General features: G+C 44.8%; 1 protein-coding gene across 7 annotated transcripts in view; it reads right to left on the bottom strand.

Annotated features, from left to right (window-relative positions):
• The window catches only part of GPHN (gephyrin), a 684869-nt gene that overhangs the window by 477461 nt on the left and 191296 nt on the right, over nt 1-16112 (bottom strand). For all 7 annotated transcript variants that reach the window (XM_029059894.1, XM_029059899.2, XM_029059912.2 and 4 more), the window contains exon 2: nt 5023-5101. In XM_029059894.1, the coding sequence (XP_028915727.1) occupies nt 5023-5101 (79 nt within the window). The remainder of the gene's footprint in view (nt 1-5022; nt 5102-16112) is intronic.

The raw sequence follows: 16112 nt of genomic DNA, 5'->3' as shown, positions 1-16112 counted from the left end.
ACAAGGATAGATATACTATAAGCAGTCATACAATCAAATTTCCCCCCTTCAAAGCCCTCCTGAAGGCTCATTTCCTCCAGGAGGCCTTCACAGACTAAGCCCCCTTTTCCTCAGCTCCCCTTCACCCTGTCTTGCTCCCATTGCTCTACCCCCTCCCCTGCCATAGCACTTGTGTATATATATCTATAATTTTATTTTATATTAATTCCTGTTTGTTTTGATGTGTATATCTATAATTCTAGTCCGCTCCAATAACCGAAGGATTGATGGAGCCAGCAAACAGAACCTAGCTAGCCTCTCTCGATCTCCTCTTACGCGGTACGGTATGCTGAATATAGGAGGGTGCATTCGTATTTTATTCTATGTTCAGTTTTGCGGTAGGGAATGCTGAATATAGGAGGTTGCATTTGTATTTTATTCCGTGTTCGGTTTTGCACAAGGCAGTACAAATCTCAGACACATGAATAATGCAATTATCATTACCATCCAGGGTCATGATAATTATGGCAAGAACCCTGCAATAAACTCCTGAACAAAAACTCTTGCCAAATCCAACAGCCTCGCCTCCATCCCAATCCTCCTCGACCTCTCAGCTTCCTTCGACACTGTCGACCACCCCCTTCTCCTGGAATCAAACCTTGGCATCACTAACGTTGTCCTGTCCAGGTTCACTTTCTCTCTCTCTGATCTTTCCTCAGACTTTAAGAGCAAGGACACTTCATCTGCCTTCATCCTCTAACCCTGGGAGTCCCTCAAGGCTCAGTTCTGAGTCCCCTTCTATTCTCCGTCTACAACCACTTTGGAGAACTCATTCACTCGCATGGATACAAATACCATCTCTAGGCAGATGATTCCCCAATCTACATCTCCAGCCCTGATCTATCTCCTCCAGTCTCGCATTTCCACCTGCCTTTCAGGACTTCTCTACTAGGATGTCCGCCTGACGCCTCAACCTTAACAGGTCCCAAACTCATCTTCCCACTCAAAACCTGATATCCTCTGATCTTCCCTATCGCTGTAAACACCACTCTCCTCCCTGCTTCACAAACCCATAACTTCTTCATTATCCTCAACTCAGCTCTCTCATTCAGCCCACATTACCTGTCACCAAATCCTGTGAGTTCCACCTTCACAACATCTGTAGTATCTGCCCTTTCCGCTCCATCCAAACTGCCACTATGCTGATCCACAACACACTTATCACATCCCACCTAGAATACTGCCTCAACTCCTTTGTTGTCCTCCCTGCCTCCTGTTATCTCCGCACTCCAGTCCTTAATTCACTCTGCTGCCTAAATCATTTCTCTCTTAAAAAAACTTTCAGCCCACGTTTTCCCACTCCTCAAGAAGCTCTAGTGGTTGCCCAACAATCTCCGCCTAAAACAGAACCTCATTACCACCAGCTTTTAAACACTCAGTTTGCCCACTCCCTCCTTACCTCGCTGATTTCCTTACTAGAGCCCATTAGGCACATTTTACTCTTCTTACGTCTGTCTACCTTCTCAATGTACCTCCATCTTGTCTAATTTGCCACTGACTCATCACCCCTGGTCCCGACACCCCAACCTTCATATATGGCAATCCACCTTCAAAGCCTTTTCGATCGATTAATCGTATTTATCAAGCTGTGTGCAGAGCACTGTACTACGCACTTGGGAGAGTACAGTATAACAGAGTTGGTTGACGTGTTTCCTGCCCGCAACGAGTTTACAGCCTAGAAGGGAGGACAGACATTGATATAAATGAATCAATTACGGATATGTGCGTAAGTGCTGTGGGGCTAAGGGAGGAGTGAATAAAGGGGGTCAATCCAACTATGAGGGCAGTACAGAAGGGAGTGGGGGAAGAGTAAATGAGTCAGGGAAGGCCTCTTGGAGGAGGTGTGACTTCAATAAAGCTTTGAAGGTGGGGAGAGTGATCATCTGTCAAATATAAAGAGGGAGAGGATGTCCCAAGCCAGAGGCGGGATGTGGACATCCCGGAGGTGAAATAAATGAGATCGAGGTACAATGAGTAGGTTGGCATTAGAGGGGCGAAGTGTGTGGACTGAATAGGAAAGCAGTGAGGTAAGGTGGGAGGGGGCAAGGTGATTGATGGCTTTAAAGCTGACGATAAGGAGTTTCTCTTTGATGTGGAAGTGGATGGGTAACCGCTGGAAATTATCGAAATCACATCTCTTCGAAGTTATTCATTTCTCTCCTTCCTCCCTTCTGCATCGCCTATGCATTTGGATCTGCACTTGATATTCACCCCACCTTCAGCTCTGCAAGGCCTATGTACATATCTGAAATTTATTTTAATGACTGACTCCCCCTCTAGACTGTAAGCTACTTGTGAGCAAGGGAACGTGTCTACCAACTCTGTTGCATTTTAGTCTCCCAAGCACTCAGTACAGCGCTCTGAACAGAATAAGTGCTCAATAAATACCAGATTTACTGATAGATTGAACATGCCTTCCATAATTAAGAGAGAGGCCCTTCAAAGCATGCATACATAGCCGAAAATGTGACTTTAGTTCTAACTTTTCGGGAGGAACCTCTTTGTGACAAACTGAAAAGAATCTGAATCTGACACATACCTCTTCATAAATTTTGGCCAAAATGCCATCAGAGGATTACAAATGGAACACAAGCCAGAACAAAAATGCCACCACAATGACCATCTTCAAGAACAAAAGGAGGGCCGCCTGTGGAAACTACTCAAGGTTTTCACTGCTTTCTATTAATAATAATAATAATAATGGTCTTGGTTAAGGACTTAAAAAGCGCAGTTCTAAGCAATGGGGGAGATACAAGGTAATCAGGTTGTTCCACTTGGGGTTCAGTCTTAATCCCCATTTTACAGATGAGGTAACAGGTAAAGAGAAGCTAAGTGGTCTGCTGAGTGACTTTGGGCAAGCAAGTGGCCGAGGCGGCATTAGAACCCAGTACCTCTGACTTCCCAAGCCCGTGCTCTTTCCACTTGAGCCACGCTGCTTCTGAAAAGACTATCGAATACAGTCAACTGCGCACTACCTCAAATCAAAGTGGTTTCTAACCAAAACACGTTACAGCACGTGACCTTTGCAGTGTGGCAGACGTACAGATGGAGCAGAGAGCAACTCCAAACGCCCTTTACTATGTTCACACCCAGTACAACAGCAGTTGAGAACCTTAACAGATGAGAATTCTGGAAATCGCTAAGCAGATTTATCTGGCCTGAGGAGTCATTAAAATCCGTAGGCTACTCTATGACTAGTCAGTCAATTCTAGTTGAAATTTCTTTGTGGGAAAGAAATTACGAAGTAAAGACTTGTTCAACCTCTTCCAGGCAGACTTAAAGATGAATAAAATATCTGCAATAGGGGGTCAGAAAATGCTAAATCCGGCCAGGAAATGCTTCCAGCTCCAAAGCTTATGAGCATCATCAGTCCTTGAAATGGCAGCTCCAGAATTTCTTTCTCCATGTAGGTGATGATGCTCTTGAGGCTCAAACACAAGATAACCTATAAATAATTATGAATTCCCCATTCTGTTCTTCTACACCCACTCCCTTGGAGAACTCATTTGTTCCCACGATTTCAACTACCATCTCTATCCCAAATCTGCATCGCCAGTCCTGATTTCTCTCCTTCTCAGTAGTCTTGCGTTTCCTTCTGTCTTCAGAGCACCTCTACTTGGACATCCTGTCGACACCTCACCCGTAACATGTCTAAAATGGAACTCCTTATCTTCCCACCCAAACCACGTCACCTCCACTGACTTTCCCACCACTGTGGACAGCACCACCATCCTCCCTGTCTCACAGGCCCGCAACCTTAGCGTTATCCTTGACTCATCTCTCTCACTCAACCCACGTATTCATTCTTTCACTGAATCCTGTCAGTTCAACCTTTATAACCACTAAAATCGGCCCTTTCCTCTCCAAACTGCTACTATGTTAATCTAAGCACTTCTCCTCTCCCACCTTGATTATCATAGCCTCTTTCTGACTTCCCTGCCTCCTGTCTCTCCTCACTCCAGTCCATACTTTGTTCTACTGCCCAGATCATTTTTCTACAAAACCATTCAGCCCATGTTTCCCCACTCCTCAAGAACCTGCGGCAGTTGCCCATCTACCTCCATATCAAACTCCTTACCATCGCCATTAAAGCACTCGATCACCTTGCCCCTTCCTCTCATCTACTTTCCTACTACAACCCAGCCCGCACACTTCGTTCCTCTAATGCCCACCTACTCAATCTATCTTGATCTCATCTATCTTGCCACCAAACTCTCATCCACATCCCGCTTCTGGCCTGGAACACCCTCCCTCTTCACATCTAAGAGATGATCACTCTCCCCTCCTTCAAAAGCTTATTTGAAGCACAGTGTCTTCCAAGAGACCTTCCCCAATCAAGTCGTCACTTCCTCTTCTCCATCTCCTTTCTGCTTGCCCTTGCACACTTCATTCAACCCTCCCTCAGCCCATCAGCATTTTTGTACCTAGCCATAATTTATTTATATTGTCTGTCTCCCCCTCTAGACTGTAAGATCATTGTGGGCAGGGAATGTGTACCAACTCTGCTATATCAATCTCCCAAACAGTGTAGTGTTCGGCACATATTAAGTCCTCAATAAATCCAATTGATTGCCTGATGAATCCCTTTGCTGACTTAGCACAGCACTATGGACAGACAGACACCTAAACCTCAGTAAAGCTCAGCCTACACAGGGGAAATTTTTCTTACAATTGCAGAGTTTAATTCTTAACCCAGAATTGAAAGTTGTCACTGAATTCTGCCTTCTAGCCAGTACACTAGCCAACTCTTCTATTGGTAATAGCCTGTATTTATGATCTCTGCTCCTGGAAAGTAAAATAATGGATCAGTTCATCGTCCCTACGTCTTCCAAGAGAGATGCCTGGACATGAATCACAGCATTCCATGAAAACACAAGTCGCCCACAGAGCAAAATTTGATCCACTGTTTTCCCATTGAGTCGATATTTCCTCTCAAACTGATACAACATTAAGGTACGTAAACACTTAGAATCAAACACTTACAAAGAAGGATCTTGTACCAGGTCCTTGAGGTTTAAACCACTCCGATCTTCTGCGAGGTTCCTGAAGCAGCTGTCGCTCACTAAACAAGAAAGAAAACAAAAGGATGAATGGGAAATCAAGAAAGTCCAAAGTATTAACTAGTTAGTATCACTATCTTTTCTTTTTAAACATCATGTTACTTCACGGGAGTGTGTCCGACAAGGACAATTTTCGACAAGGCCAATTTTTGAGTGACACTTCACCTAATAATAAGAATTGTTAAGTGCTTACTCTGTGCCAGGCGCTAGACGAAGCACTGAGGCTGATACCAGATAATTGGGTTGGATACAGTCCCTGTCCCACTCTGGGTTCACCGTACAAATCCCCATTTAACAGATGAGGTAAAGAAGCTAAGTTTCTTATGCAAGGTCATGCAGCAGACCAGTGGCAGAGCCGGGATTAGAACCCAGGTCCTTCTGACTCACAGGCCATGTCCTAACCACTAGGCCACGTTGCTTACTTCACTGCATTCACTTAAAGCTACATCTTTTCCATGCTAAAAGGGCCTGTCCCACTTGCAGTGGGCCTCTTGATGTCACAATCTTTATGCAAACTAGGGATCTAATTTGACATGTAAGAAAGGGAAGATTAATTGACTTTTCTCCCTGTAATCCCATGTTAGCTCCTACTGCGTTTGATCTCCAGAGACCCTTCACCTCACCACCTGGGTTACTGAGTGCATCCAGGCCAACAGGAAAGAATCTATTTGTAGCTCCAGGGGAAATAGTGGTTACTAAAACAGTTACTTCTGCTACGACATGTAATTTTACTGTGTGTTTGAGTAGAATGTGATGAATAATTAGGGAATGCTATTTAAGCAATTATTCTTCAAATGGCATTTATTGAGCCCTTACTGAGTCCCAGGTGCTGTATAAGAGTACTGTACTCAAGCCTATATATGAATAGGGAAGATAAATACTAATTATTGCAGGTAATGATGGCCGGAGGAAAGATAAGCAGAAGCAGCGTGGTCTAGTGACTACGGCACGGGCCCGGGAGTGAGAAGGATCTGGGTTCTAATCTTGGCTCCGCGTCTTCTGTGGGACCTTGGTCAAGTCATTTAACTTCTGTGTGCCTCAGTTACCTCATCTGTAAAATGAGGATTAAGACTGAGCCCCATCTGGGAAAACCTGATTACCCTGTATCTATACTAGTGCTTAGAACAGTGCTTGGCACATAGCAAGCGCTTAACAAATACCATCATTTCCCCCCCACTTTTCTGGGCCTCAGTTAGTTCCCTTATCTGTAAAATGGGGATTAAGACGGTGAGCCCCATGTGGGATGTGGGCTATGTCCAACCTGATTACCTTGCATCCACCCCAGCATTTAGTATACTCCCTGACACATAGTACATGCTAAAATACCATTAAAAAATTACCAGAAGTGACACAAATATACTAAGGCTGAACGAATGACAACACGTGCATGCCGGGAGAGGACCTGATATAGTGTGGGGAGAAATGGTTGTGCGCATGCCTACAGCAACAGGTGAATGCTACAATGTGGGTTTTCCATAATGCGGCAGGGGGGTGGTCTTCGTTACAGAAGAAAAGACTAGTCTGCTTTAGATTTCTCTCCTGGTTGCATTAAAGAAGTGTACAGCAGGCGCTTTTGTAAAAAGTGCATCATTGTGAAGTCCAATTATTATACACCAGGAGATTAAGAGACTATAAATTATGAAAATTGCTATGCTGTAATGATTCATGTTAAGTAGGGTTTAGTGATAGGGTAAAAAAGATTAATCTCAACAGCAGTGATTCCAACAAATTATTAAACCAAGTTGAAAATAATCCCAGTTCACCAATCACTGAGGAACAGATGTCCTAAAACTCTCTCATAACTAAGAATTCCCTCAAAAAAATAGTACAAAGAAATTCTATTTTTATCCATTCCATTGATTTTAAAACTACTATAGCTTAAGCCTCCACCTGCAGCTTGGAGGCAAAAGTCGGCTTCTTTGTCGACATGTTTGCCTTCTCAAAATACTCGCACGGTCAAAGACTTCAGAACCAGTGGATTTGATTTGGAAATAAATGTTGATATACCTGCCTTGACCCCAAGCCAATAATTTAAGACTTCTACAGATACTATGAACAGATTTGCAAATGGAGAATGTGTGTGCTATCTCTTGGAATTAATCCTCATTCAATAAGGCAATGTGGGGGAAAGTCCTCTTCTCAAACTTTTTGCTGAGAGCAAGGATTTTATTCATTCATTCAATAACATTTATTGAGCGCTTACTATGTGCAGAGCACTGTACTAAGCACTTGGAATGTACAAATTGGTAACACACAGACAGTCCCTGCCCTTTGACGGGCTTACAGTCTAATCGGGGGAGACGGACAGACAAGAACGATAGCAATAAATAGAATCTAGGGGATGAACATCTGATTAAAACAATAGCAAATAAATGGAATTGAGGCGATGTACATTTCATTAACAAAATAGGGTAATGAAAATATATACAGTCGAGCGGACGAGTACAGTGCTGAGGGGATGGGAAGGGAAAGGGGAGAGGAGCAGAGGGAAATGGGGGGAGAAGAGGGTTTAGCTGCAGAGAGGTGAAGGGGGGCAGTAGAGGGAGAAGGGGAGCTCAGTGTGGGAAGGCCTCTTGGAGGAGGTGAGCTGTAAGTAGGGTTTTGAAGAGGGGAAGAGTGAGTTTGGCGGAGGTGAGGAGGGAGGGCATTCCAAGACCACAGGAGGACGTGGCCCGGGGGACATTCAATAGTATTTATTGAGCGCTTACTATGTGCAGAGCACTGTACTAAGCGCTTGGGATGAACAAGTCGGCAACAGATAGAGACAGTCCCTGCCGTTTGACGGGCTTACAGTCTAATCGGGGGAGACGGACAGACAAGAACAATGGCACTAAACAGCGTCGAGGGGAAGAACATCTCGTAAAAACCGATGGCAACTAAATAGAATCGAGGCGATGTACAATTCATTAACAAAATAAATAGGGTAACAAAAATATATACAGTTGAGCGGACGAGTACAGTGCCGTGGGGATGGGAAGGGAGAGGTGGAGGAGCAGAGGGAAAAGGCGAAAATGAGGCTTTAGCTGCGGAGAGGTAAAGGGGGGATGGCAGAGGGAGTAGAGGGGGAAGAGGAGCTCAGTCTGGGAACGCCTCTTGGAGGAGGTGATTTTTAAGTAGGGTTTTGAAGAGGGGAAGAGAATCAGTTTGGCGGAGGTGAGCAGGGAGGGCGTTCCGGGACCGCGGGAGGACGTGACCCGGGGGTCGACGGCGGGATAGGCGAGACCGAGGGACGGTGAGGAGGTGGGCGGCGGAGGAGCGGAGCGTGCGGGGTGGGCGGTAGAAAGAGAGAAGGGAGGAGAGGTAGGAAGGGGCAAGGTGACGGAGAGCCTCGAAGCCTAGAGTGAGGAGTTTTTGTTTGGAGCGGAGGTCGATAGGCAACCACTGGAGTTGTTTAAGAAGGGGAGTGACACGCCCAGATCGTTTCTGCGGGAAGATGAGCCGGGCGGCGGAGTGAAGAATAGACCGGAGCGGGGCGAGAGAGGAGGAAGGGAGGTCAGAGAGAAGGCTGACACAGTAGTCTAGCTGGGATATAACGAGAGCCCGTAATAGTAAGGTAGCCGTTTGGGTGGAGAGGAAAGGGCGGATCTTGGCGATATTGTAGAGGTGAAACCGGCAGGTCTCGGTAACGGATAGGATGTGTGGGGTGAACGAGAGGGACGAGTCAAGGATGACACCGAGATCGCGGGCCCGAGAGACGGGAAGGATGGTCGTGCCATCGACGATGATAGAGAAGTCTGGGAGAGGACCGGGTTTGGGAGGGAAGATGAGGAGCTCAGTCTCGCTCATGTTGAGTTTTAGGTGGCGGGCCGACATCCAGGTGGAGACGTCCCGGAGGCAGGAGGAGATGCGAGCCCGAAGGGAGGGGGAGAGGACAGGGGCGGAGATGTAGATCTGCGTGTCATCTGCGTAGAGATGGTAGTCAAAGCCGTGAGAGCGGATGAGTTCACCGAGGGAGTGAGTGTAAATGGAGAACAGAAGAGGGCCAAGAACTGACCCTTGAGGAACTCCAACAGTTAAAGGATGGGAGGGGGAGGAGGCTCCGGCGTAGGAGACCGAGAATGATCGGCCAGAGAGGTAAGAGGAGAACCAGGAGAGGACAGAGTCCGTGAAGCCAAGGTGAGATAAGGTATGGAGGAGGAGGGGATGGTCGATGGTGTCAAAGGCAGCAGAGAGGTCAAGGAGGATCAGAATGGAGTAGGAGCCATTGGATTTGGCAAGAAGGAGGTCATGGGTGACCTTAGAGAGAGCAGTCTCGGTAGAGTGGAGGGGACGGAAGCCAGATTGGAGGGGGTCTAGGAGAGAATGGGAGAATGGGTCGACAGCGGGATAGGCGAGAACGGGGGACGGTGAGGAGGTGGGCAGCAGAGGAGCGGAGTGTGCAGGGTACGACACCCAATTCTGATGATAATGATAATAAATGTCATTTGTTAAATGCTTACTTACTGTACTAAGCACTGGGGTGGACACAGTCCCTGTCCTAAATGGGCTCCCAGTCTCAATCTCCATTTTACAGATGAGGAGAATGGCACAGAGAAATGAAGTAACTTGCCCTAGGTCACACAATGGACCACTGTTTCTCAGGCACATGTCTGATGTGTTAGTCTGGCACAAATCCAAGCTGAGGTTAGCTCATGGCCAAGAAGCCAAGGAGAGACCGATATTCATAGTGTAATTAATCCATCATTCCTCTGGGCTGAATGCAGAGCACTATTCTCAGGGATTGGGGAAGAGTTTGCAATTGTATGGAGGGGATAACTGGCATGGAGTTGACAAAAGAAGTATAAGAAAGGAAGGATGAATTTGAAATGGCCAAAGTCAGCCTGGGGCCTGGATTTCCGCCAAAAGCTGAGCACGGGAGTGGATGAAGCCTAGGGTTGGTAGTGAAAATAAAGTCAGTCAATTTTGAGACAAAATATAACAGAACCTTATCGAGTTGTTCTTGTCGGGCAAAATTAAATTTAACAAATTGAGTCATGTTTCACTATGGAAATTATAGACCTTAAAACTTTGAACCATTTTATAATTGGAACAAATTGGAGGAGCAACATTTACTCACAGGTATATAGTGCAAGCGCTTGGTACAATGCTCTGCATGCACTAAGCACTCCATAAATAGAATTGAATGAATGATTATCTCCAGTGGGTTTTAAGTAAATGTCTAAACCACCTCATATTTACCTAAGCTTTATGTACATCTTCTAAAGGAATGATGAGTTCTCTAGACAGAGCTCACTGTGGACAGGAATGTGTTTGTTATATTTTACTCTCCCAAGTGCTTAATACAGTGCTTTGCACACAGTAAGTGCGCAATAAAATATGACTGAATAAACCAATGAACAATTTAACATTCATGTTCTCCTTGAATATTACTTCATTTGATCATATTTACTGAGCACTTACTGTGTGCAGACCACTGTACTAAGCACTTGAAGGAAGGCCACAAGCCACAACCAGGAAAGGAAACTGTTGACACCTTGCAGGCAAAGTTGGGATCTAGCTGGGTCGATTCAATGATGACTAAAGCATATTTTATTGACTAGCAATGTCCCAAGGTTATTGGCCCAATTTGATCCATCTAATGCTTTAGCCTCAGCAATGTTGAACTTTTAAAGGTTTGCTCATCAGCTTGCTGACACATTTTGCTAGAGCCAGGTTTTTTTCATAAATTTTAAAACCCCTTTCATCAGTACCATGGGGATTGAGTGAATGCCTCCATCTACCCTTTGCCCTCTTCCTCTTGGGGGCCTGGAACTCCCTCCCCCTTGAATTTAATTATTCATTCAATCGTATTTATTGTGTGCCTACTGTGTGCAAAGCATTGTACTAAGCACTTGGGAGAGTGCAATATAACGACAAACAGACATTCCCTGCCCACAGTGAGCTCACAGTCTAGAGGGGGAAACAGAATTTAATAAAAAGAAATAGAGACAGTCTCTCTCCTCACCTTCAAAACCTTTGTAAAAATCACATCTCCAAGAGGCCTACCCAGACTAACCCTTTTATTTCTCCTATCTGCATCAACATTCCCCAGGCCCACAGTACTTACGTAAATATTCTTATACTCTACCGTTTTCCCTGTCCACAGATCAGTTTCCAGACCCGTCTCCTCCTATAGACTATAAGCTCTCCGTGAGCGGCCAAGACATCTACCGACTCTGCTATTTTGTACTTTTCCAAGCATTTAGTACATTGTTTCGCACACAGTAAGCGCTCAATAAATACCACCGATTGATTGAGCGATAAGTTACATCCCCATTTAATTGGGGGAAATGCATTCTCTGATTCCTAGTAAAACATTTCTGCATTTTAATTTCAGTCTGTTTGTTACTAATCAGTGAACATGTTTTGCTTCTAAATAGACTAGAGAATGTGTCTTTGGAGGATAACTGGCATATTAAGTTTCAGATCTCAAATTACACCTCCAGTAATTAGAAAAGCTGCAGATCAGCAATTCCTTGGCACTTGGAAGTGGAAACTATACAAAAAGAAACTAATTATAATGCCCTTGCTTCACTGACTAATGAATATTTCTGAACCCAGAGCACTAACTAAAAGTTAACTGCAAAAGGGAAATTCTTACCAATGCATAGAGGGGGAAAAGTCTAAAAGTAACCAAGTGCCACCGGCCGGCACACCTATTACATTATTTTTAATCACGATGATGTGCAAGTTAAGCTTGGGCAGTAACCTGATACCTCTTAAAATATTTGATTTCTCCCCCTTTCATTTTTAAGAGCATTTAAGTTCAGCATAGGGCCAAGGTATTGTAAACATATGCAAATCACTATCAGAAATAGAGTCCATTTTTCGAGCCAAAAGAGAGTACTCTTTATTATCATCTTTATCAATGTATCTGCTGACCCGCTTCAATGAGGTCTTTGCTGATGCAGGCTCTCAGCTCCTGTCAGAGATAAATTATGTGCGGCAATCAGACAGTATGTGGTTTTCAGCTCCAATGGGAGTCAAAGGCTGTGCATTCTCTCGGGTATATAACAACAACAGTAATAATTAGGGTACTTGTTAGGTGCTTACTATGTGGCAAGCACTGTTCTAAGCACTGGGGTAGAAACAAGTTAATCAGGTTGGACACAGTCCCTGTCCCCCGTGGGGCTCACAGTCTCAAACCCCATTTTACAGATGAGGGGACTGAGGCCCAGAGAAATAAAATGATGTGCCCAACATCACAAAGCAGAGAAGAAGACCTGGGATTAGAACCCATGACCTTCTGACTCCCAGGTCCCAACAAGAAACCAAGATTGGGAGAGGCAAAACAATTTGCTGAGTTCTGGCTCTGTTACTAGGGGGTATATGAATAATCAATCGATCATTGGCATTCATTGAGCACTTTCTGGGTGCAGAGCCCTTCACTAAGAACTGGAGAATGGGCAGGAAATGTGTCTGTTATATTGCACTCTCCCGAGTGCTTAATACAGTGCTCTGCACACAGTAAGCACTCAATAAATACAATTGAACGATTTAAAGAAGAGACTATAAGTAGAGGCAGGAGCTTATTTGTACTGGGAGCACTGGCGAGAAGAAGGGAACTAAGTTGGCAAACAGAAATATGAAAAAAGACATGCGACCAAACATCTTAGAGCTTCTAGTTTTTCAACGATTACCCTATATGACCAGGAAAAGATTCTGAATGCTACCTGACATTTTCTGACTTTCCATTTGCATCTTTGCATTTACGCTAATCATCCCAAATTCGGTAACCTTTTTTTTTTTTTTACTAGGTGCATTTATAAACCAATTTTCACCAGAAAATAAAAATAAAATAAAACAAAATAAATTCTGGATATGGGCATGAGTGCTAAGGGACTGGAGAATAACGATGAATAAACAGGGATGGTCTCTGTTGCTGAAATGTACTTTCCGATCGTTCAGTACAGTACTCTGCACACAGTAAGAGTCCAATAAATACCACTGAATGAAGGGAGCAAGTCAAGAAGGCGCAGAAGGGAGTGGGAAAAAAATCTCCCTCCTACTTTGTGAACCCTCTGTGGGACAGAGATTATCTTCGACCTGATCAATCTGTATCTACCCCAGCATTAGAATAGTGCCCGACAGAGTAAATGCAATAATAATAATTGAAATAAATTATGGACCAATTGTATTAAGCACTTGTTATGTGCAGAGCACTGTACTAAGCCCTTAAGAGAGCACAATATGATATTCTTTGCCCACATGAGCTTACAGTCCAGAGGAGCAGATAGACAATAATACAAATAAATTATGGATACGTACATAAGTAATTTGGGGCTATTGGTGAATAAAGGGAGCAACTCACAAAGATGCAGTAGGGATTGGGAAAAAGGGTAGTTAGGGAAGGTCTCTCAGAGGTGGTGTGCCTTCACTAATGCTTTGAAAGTGGGGAGAGTGATCACCTGACCTTGCCTCTTCTCCCACTCCCTTCTGCTTCACCCTGACTTGTTCCCTTTATTCTTCCCCACTCCCAGCCCCACAGCACTTATGTACATATCTGAAATTTACTTCTATTAATGTCTATCTCCCCATCTAGACTGTAAGCTCATTGTGGGAAGGGAATGTGTCTGCTTATTGTTGTATTGTACTCTTCCAAGTGCTGACTACAGTGCTCTGAACACAAAATGCTCAAAAAATACAACTGAATGAATGAATCTGCCAGATATGAAGAGGAAGGGCATTCCAGACCAGAGTTAGTATGTGAGCGAGAAGTAGGAGGTGAGATCGAGGTACAGCGAGTGGGCCAGCATTAGAGAAGTGAAGTGCGCGGGCTGGGTTGCAGTAGGGGAGTAGAAAGGTAAAATGGGAGGGAGCAAGGAGACTGCTTTAAAGCCGATGGTAAGGAGTTTCAGTTTGATGCAGTGGTGGATGGGCAGCCCCTGGAGGTTCTCCAGGAGTGTGGAAACTTGGAATGAACATTTTGGTAGAAAAATGATCTAGGCAGCAGAGTGAAGTAAGAACTAGAAGGGGAGAGAAAGAAGGCAGAGAAGTCAGCAAGGAGACTGATAAAATAATCAAGACAGAAGAGGATAAGGGATTGGATAGCAGTTTGGATGGAAAAGAAAGGGCAGATTTCAGCAATGTTGTGAAGGTTGAACTGACAGGATTTAGAGATAGATTGAATAAGAGATGAGTCTCACAGTTAGGCTTGTGAGACAGGAAGGTTGGTGGTGTTGTCTACAGTGATGGGAAAGTGAGAGCAGGACAGGGTTCGGGTGAGAAGATAAGAGTTCTGTTTTGGACATGCTAAGTCTAAGTTTGAGGTGACGGCAGGACATACAAGTAGAGAGGTCTTGAAGGCAGGAGGAAATATGAGACTGCAGAGGAGGAGAGAGATCAGGGCTGGAGATTTGGATTTGGGAATCATCCGCATAGAGATGGAAGTTGAAAGCAGGAGAGGGAATGAGTTCTCCAAGGGAGTGGGTGTAGATGGAGAATAAAAAAAGAGATGCAGAACTGAACCTTGAGGGCCTCCCACAGTTACAGAGTGGGAGGCAGAGGAGGAGCCTGTGAAAGACTGAGAATGAGGGACCAGAGAGACAGGAGGAAAGCCAAGAGAGGACAGTGTCGGCAAAGTCGAGGTTGGATAACGTTTCCAGAAGAATGGGGTGGTCCACAGGGTCGAAGACAGCTGAGAGGTCAAGGAGGATAAAGATGGAGTAGAAGCCATTGGATTTGGCAAGAAGATCATTTGTGAGCTTTGAAAGGGTGGTTTCTGTGGAGCGAAGGGGTTCAGAAATCAGATTAGAGGGGTCAGAGATAGAATTGGAGGAGAGGAACTTGAGATGGGGGGGTGTAGACAACTTGCTCAAGAGGTTTAAGAGGAAAGGTAGGAAGAAGATAGAATGATAACTTGAGGAGTTATGCGGTCAGGGGAGGGTTTTTTAGGATGGGGAGACATGAGCATGTTGGAAAGCAGAGAGGAAGAAGCCTCTGGGGAACAAACAATTGAAGGTGGCAGTCAGATAGGGAAGAATGGAGGGGACAAATGCTCTGATAAGGTGAGAAAGGAGGGGGGTAGGATGTGCAGGTGGAGGGGGTGGACTTTGAGAGAAGGGAGATCACTTTAGATACTGCCTGGAAAAATGGGATATGTACAAGTCCTGTGGGGCTGAGGGTGGGGTGAATATCAAGTGGAGGGTAATAATGATAATAATTATAGTATCTGTTAAGCATTTACTATGTGCCAGGTCCTGTACAAAACACCAGGGTGGAAACAAACAACTTGGGTTGAAAACAGTCCCTGTCCCACCTGGGGCTCACAGTCTCAATCCCCACTTTCCATATGAGGTAACTGAGGCCCAGTCAGGTGAAGTGACTTGCCCAAGGTCACACAGAAGACAAGTGGCGGGGACGGGATTAGAACCCATGACCTTCTGACTCCCAGGCCCAGGCTCTATCCACTACACCACACTGCTCCTGCGGGTTTAATATTTTCATAAAGGATCCGGAAGAGAAAGTATACCGCAAAATGTCCAAGTTAGCAAATGACACCAAGCCCTTCTGGGTGATGAAGTGCCATGAAGATGGGATGAATTGCAGGAAGGGCTCATAAAGCTAACTGAGTGGGCTGAAAAATGGCAGATGGGTGTCAGTGTGAGCAAGCGCAAGGTAATGCCCTTTGAGAAAAAAATAGCCCAAATTACAATTACATGATGGTAGGCTCGGATCTATCCATCATTATTCGGGAAAGAAAGCTCAGAGTCAGTGTTTGCTCTTTTAAATTGTAGGTCCAAGAGGAAGCAGGAACAAATGAGGCTAACCAATATCCAGACATCGGCAAGCGACACAAAATAAAGGCACGGATCACCACTCTATAAAATTATAGTACTTCTGTACCTGGAACACTGGGTGGAGTTCCTGTTGCAGTATCTTAATACAACTAATAATAATTCTAAACTGTAAGCACACTGTCAGCAGGAATGTGTCTGTTATACTGTACTCTCCCAAGTGCTTACAGTGCTCTGCACACAGTAAGCGCTCAAAGGAGAAATCAGTCAATTGTATTTACTTTGAGTGCTTAGTGTG

This window comes from Ornithorhynchus anatinus, chromosome 1, assembly GCF_004115215.2.
Source record: "Ornithorhynchus anatinus isolate Pmale09 chromosome 1, mOrnAna1.pri.v4, whole genome shotgun sequence".
Taxonomy (NCBI): Eukaryota; Metazoa; Chordata; class Mammalia; order Monotremata; family Ornithorhynchidae; genus Ornithorhynchus; species Ornithorhynchus anatinus.
Note: the sequence above shows the minus strand (reverse complement) of the source record. Positions and strands in the feature narration are given on the sequence as shown.